Source organism: Meles meles, chromosome 12, assembly GCF_922984935.1.
Source record: "Meles meles chromosome 12, mMelMel3.1 paternal haplotype, whole genome shotgun sequence".
NCBI lineage: Eukaryota > Metazoa > Chordata > Mammalia > Carnivora > Mustelidae > Meles > Meles meles.
In genome coordinates, this window is record NC_060077.1 from 27658223 (window position 1) to 27664037 (window position 5815).

General features: G+C 48.3%; 1 protein-coding gene across 1 annotated transcript; it reads left to right on the forward strand.

Annotated features, from left to right (window-relative positions):
- Positions 1–303: 303 nt before the first annotated feature.
- On the forward strand, positions 304–4493 carry LOC123953862. Its single transcript, XM_046024337.1, has 4 exons — positions 304–459; positions 563–948; positions 3107–3132; positions 4334–4493. The coding sequence occupies exons 1-4, from the start codon at positions 315–317 to the stop codon at positions 4491–4493; spliced, it is 717 nt and encodes a 238-aa protein (XP_045880293.1). The 5' UTR covers positions 304–314.
- Positions 4494–5815: the final 1322 nt, after the last annotated feature.

Consider the following 5815-nt stretch of genomic DNA (forward strand, 5'->3'; position numbering starts at 1 on the left):
CAACAAGGAGACATTCAGGGAGAGCAGAAAGTGTTCCCATGTCTGGAATGGATTTGGAATAAACTAGAAGCAGGGATAAGATTTGGAGAATACACCTATGTCCTCTGTCTCAGCCTTTCCAGGGGAGACTTGGCTGAAGTCACCTGGTATGTGAAGGAGCAGACTAGGTGAATGATGTCATCCCTGTCAATGAGTATTCTCGTCATCCTGCAATTTTTGGTTTGTGTGAGTTCCCAGCTTATGCTTCTTTCAAATTCTCCTGCAGGGGACAGCAGGGTGACCCTGGGGAAGGAAGAGAGGCGAAGTTGATTTGCATGAAGCAGTTAATGGGTCAGAGAGGCATGAAAATGCCCAGGGACACCATACTCTCGCCCAGGAGCCTGAGGAGCCTGTGTCCTGTGAGGGTCCCCACCATGGCCTGGACTGTGCTTCTTCTTGGGCTCCTCACTTACGGCTCAGGTCAGGGGAAGGTACCCTTCATCCTTGAGGGGCACCTAAAATCGAGGTCTTGGGGGGTGACCTTTTCTCCAATAATAAAACTTGTTTCTCCTTTTGGATTTAGGAGCAGATTCTCAGAATGTGGTGACCCAGGAGCCATCATTGACCATTTCTTTAGGAGGGACAGTCACACTTACCTGTGCCCTTAGTTCTGGCTCAGTCTCTACAGGTCACTATCCAAGCTGGTACCAGCAGACCCCAGGCCAGCCTCCTCGCATGATTATCTACAACACATACAGCCGTCCCTCAGGTGTCCCTGACCGCTTCTCTGGGTCCATCTCTGGGAACAAAGCTGCCCTCACCATCACAGCGGCCCAGCCTGAGGATGAGGCTGACTATTACTGTGTTCTGTATATTGGTGGTTATACTAACACAGTGATTTTAATCAGTGGGGAAGTGCAACCAGAACCTCCTCATGGGTCAAAACTGCTCAGTCTTAGAGGCGGGAGAGTAAGTGAGGGTGGGGGATAGTCAGCAACACCATGGGAAGGAAGGCTCCCTGGCCCCATTCTCCTCTCCAGTGGTTCCTGGTCATATGCCCAATTCTCAACTTTACCAGGGTGTGTCCATCTCTCCAGTGTGACCCCAAAAGTCCAGGCTTCATCCCTCCTACTCTGTTTATAGTTTTGGGAAGGAAGTTCACATCCAAAATATATCCACAAACAGGAGATTCAGTGAGCTCACTGCTCCTTGTGAGATACTTCTTATTCAAATGATATTAAGTATCATGTCCTCATTCAGTAATTTGATGATGGAGACCAAATCATATGGAACATCTTTCATCTGGATAGAAAATGAGGCAGATCTATAGCCCAGGGACTGTTCTTTTCCACATGGCAGATGGTTCTAGTCAGTACGCTGTGAAGATGATGAAGGAGAACCATTTGGAACAGTTCATTGTGAATGCTACTTGAGAGAGCTCATTCTCTTCTGATATCAATGCTCTACAATTTTTATTTCTTCTAATTTGGGTCATCACTTAATCAACTATGACTGTGTTTACTTTATTAACAGTGTAATTTAAAAGCTTCTTGAAAAGTTAATATCAAATATGTGCCATATTTGTAGAATTGCCATTATTTTTTTCTTAATTTGGAAAGCATGTGCTCTTTGAGAAATTAGAAAATCCATCTACATGAGGAAGTCGGGTCACAGCAAGGCCATATAAGCCATTGTTTGTGGACTGACAGTGAGCTGAATGTTAGTCCTGCCCCAACATCATTTCCAGCCAGAGCCAAGGTTTGGCCAGTTGACAGAAGGGGGCGCTGAGTGCCTTTCCCAGTTTCTGCTCAGTGAGGGATCCCTGTTCTGTAATCCCCCAAAGTCACCAGGCTGAGGAATTAGCATCTGTGTGTACTGCTGTTGGCTTAGCCAATGGAGCCCATTTGGCTGGGCAGGACCAGGGTCCTGCTTACTGGTCCATTGTCCCAGATCCCAGCCGCTGCTTCCTGCCTGGTGCCTTCCAGGGGAGAAACTCTGAGGCTCATCCTCAGGCTCTAATCTAAGAACCAAGGATAGAACAGATTCTCCAGGAGCAAAAATTTTATGTAAGTAGTCCTCCCCTTTTGGTCACTGGAGAAGACAAAAGAGGCCTGGCCACTCACCCCTAGCTCGGCACTCAGACACCTCTGTCGCCAAGGCCTGGACTTCTGTCCTCATCATGCTCCCTTCTCACTGCTCATGCACAGAGAAGCCTCAGAGAACAGAGTTTGACATGTGTCATAATCAGACGACAAAAAGGGACGAGAAAATGATGTGATCCTCAGAGGGGACTGCTGGTGAAGGATCACTGGGGAAGGAGCTGGAGTTGGAGGGAGATCCTGTAGCTATAGGTCTGATCCTGGAAGGAAACATGGAAGCGTGGCTCGGGTAGGAAGAATCTGGGACCTTAGGTCTGTGAATGTAACAGGAATGGGGAAGGTCCTGGAAACTGAGGGCATTTGTGGAGACTTCTTCCCCCAGGGAAAGCCAGACTCAGTGATCCCTAAGCTCACTTTTGCCTACAACCAACAAAGGAGCAGTGGGGCTGTCAGTTATCTAGAGTCCCACCTGTAGGGTTTCCTGGGAGGGAGAACTGAGACCTTCACCTCCAGGGGCACTACAACTGACCTTTGCTACTGTCTGCCATCCTCAGGACAAGGCCTGTGCTGTCCTTCATATGCCTCCTCTTCCACATGGACTCCAAATTATGTGAAGCTGAGGTGTCTCTGAGCATTCGAGGCTTTGTCCCTTGCAGATCTCTGCAGGCACTGGGTGTTGTGCAAAAACAATGAATACTGTTAAGCTGAAAAAATAAATAAATTAAAATAATAAATGTAAAAAAAAGAATAAACTTTTTAGATTAGAAAAAAATAATAAAAATTTATAAATAAATTAAAAAATAAAATTTGAAAAAAAAGGACTTTGGATTTATCTCCTCCTGTGAGAAAAATCATTAGTCTGATTTCATGGGAAATGATAAAGGAGGCCATCTAGATGTTAGAATGCCCCCTGCTGGACTTCCCATCTGATCTCCTCTAAAGGGAAACTATTTTCCCTCCATCCACATGCCCCTCAGCCTTCCCTGCTCCCCCTTTGCCATTTAGCTCTGGCCTATCTTCCTTTCCAGGAGCCTCCACACATCATGCTGAACCAGTGAGCAAGCCCATTGACCCGGCCAAACAAAGACCACCTTGCTGGGCTCCTCAGGCCCTTCTCTGCCTGAGTCTCCTGGTTCTGAATGCTCTTGCTCATTCCCTTGTTCCTGAGATTCCTCTCCCCCTGGGTCATGTTATTCATCTCTGTCTCCCTCTGTTTATACCTACCAAGTGGACTCGTCATCTAAACCCACGGGACCTTTGAATCATGTCCTTGCCCCCTCTTCTCTCCTGTTGTCTCAGGTTCCCTTTCCCTGGGATCCCATCAGGCTCCATACCCTGATCTATGGGTGCAGCAGTACAGTCTCTGGTCTCTCTGCATCCAGTGGTGAAGGTGAGGTAGGGAGGTCACCATTTGCCTCCCCCACTCTTGCTTCTTCTTCAGTGGAAGGTCCATGAGGCAGGGGGTGAAGCTGTCAGGCTCAGACTGGCTTCCACTGACAACCACTGCAGCCAACATAAGGCAGGGGCCCCCAAAATAGTTACCATTGCAGACATTTACCTCACCACTCAGGCCACATAAAGCTGGGCCATGATGGGGACAAAGGGGGGAGAGTCAGTTGTGTACATGCTCCTTTCTCAGCCCCCACACTGAGAGGAAAGAATCAGCTCCACTCTCAGGCCTCTGAGCTGTGATGATTCCTTTACCCTGGGCCCAAAAGGGGGCGCTGTTGGCCTGTTCTGTGGTCCTCACACAGCTGCTCAGTGAGGACCATTCAACCAAAGGAGCCTGTGCTTAGAGGTTGGGCCCTGTGTTTCCTGATGGGGACTCAGCGGCTGCGACCTCTATGGCCTTTCTGAGTCCCCTGAGTAGGGAACTGTGTGTGATCTCAGCAATCTCCCCAAGGCTGAAGCCAACTGCTATCATTCTCAGTGTGTGGTGTGAGCTGAGCTCCAGCACCAGAGCTCAAGGAGGGGCTAGGCAGTCATTGGATGGACCCCATGTGCATGGACAGCCCCTCCTGTGACAGAGGATGGAGGATGAAAGGAGACCGGGGGTAGCGACCCCACTGTGGGGACTGGAGCCTGTGTCACCATGGCCTGGATTTTTAGCCCTTTGTCCTAATCTGTCACTGCACAAGTATGGATTGACCTCAGGGACACAGACCAAGTTATCAGGCTATGTCAGCCACTCTGGCTTAGAAGTTTGGATAAATTTAATCTGGTCCCTGATGAATCACCCTTAAATGTGTTTGCAGGTTCCATGTCCCAGTCTATGCTGACTCAGCCGTCCTCTCTCTCTCTGCATCCCTGGGGTCATCAGCCAGGTTCACCTGCACCATGAGCAGTGTGGGGACTTCTGCCTTGTCCTTGTTCCAGCAGCAGCCAGGAAGCCCTCCCGAGCATCTGCTGAGGTAATACTCAGACTCAGCCTTTCTCTGAGATCCCCAGCCACATCTCTGGCTCCAAAGATGCCTTGGTCATCTGCTCATCTCTGGGCTGCAGCCTGGGGATAAGGCTGAGGATTACTGTGCTACAATTCCTGACAGTGGGAGCAGCTTTCATTACTCACAGTGTCTCACATAATGAGGAAGTTGGTCAAAAACCTCCGGACCCAATAATCTTGTTTGTGAAACTCTTTTCAGTAAAGAAACTTACCTGAAGAGACATAGCAGGGTCATCTCTTCTGCACGATGATCTATCGTTCAACAGGGAAATATAGTGTCATATAATGCATGTAAGAGGGGACAAGTTGGGAGATCCCAGGAAGAAACAGACAGTTGATGTATCAGACCTTAACCACACATCATCACTCAATCTGGAGAAGATGAACAGGGATAAATACTGTGTCTACAACTGAACATTCACAGTACAGAAACATTCATCCACAATCAGTTTTACTATCTCATTCCATAAAGTGTGACCTAGTGTCATTGCTGATGTATCGACAGCTGACACACTGGTGATAACCCTGGTCACAGACACACATTTCTCCCTCTGAACCAGCTACATGTGAACTTGGACCAGATCCTACAGACTCTCCCTGACAAATCCGCACATTCCCTCCTGCTCTTCTCTCTGCTCCCACATCCCTCAGGCTTCAGTCTGTCCCTCTGGTTTTTCGGTCTGAACTACATCTCCATGTCAGGATTTCAGGGAAAACTGGAAATGATTGTGTTATAGATTCCATTCACCAGGGTCCATATCTAGGGAGAAGAATAACCAGAAAATCATTCTGCATGGAACCCTTCATATTCTTCATCTTGTTTCTGCCACTCAAGAGGACCTGGTCTTCTGATCCAGAAAATTGTAAAAGGATCTGCTCTCAAATTAGTCCTCACTGCCTAAATAAATCCTTCCCTGTGGAGAACATAGGGCCCCAGGCTCAGTGTTGGTCCCCTGGAGCTCAAGGCACATGGGGATATGAGATTCAATCCCCTGTTTTCTCAAGGCTGGGCTGTCACTCCCTCAGTCATGCCCCTGACACCTTGAAAGAGGCTGGAATTCTGCTGAGAGAATCTTCCGTTCTGACAATGGGCCACAGGGCTGTGATATCAGGGGCATGGTTCTTCTTATCTTCAGCTCTCCTCCACTCGGATATGGGAACTTGGACAGAAACTATCAGTCTAGTTAACCTTGGGTGATAAAATTTCATTTGTCAAGGGTGGTTGAGTGAGCAATTGTTCTGTCTTGAACATGCTGAACACAAGGCACAGGGAGTACAGCTATGCCCACCCCTG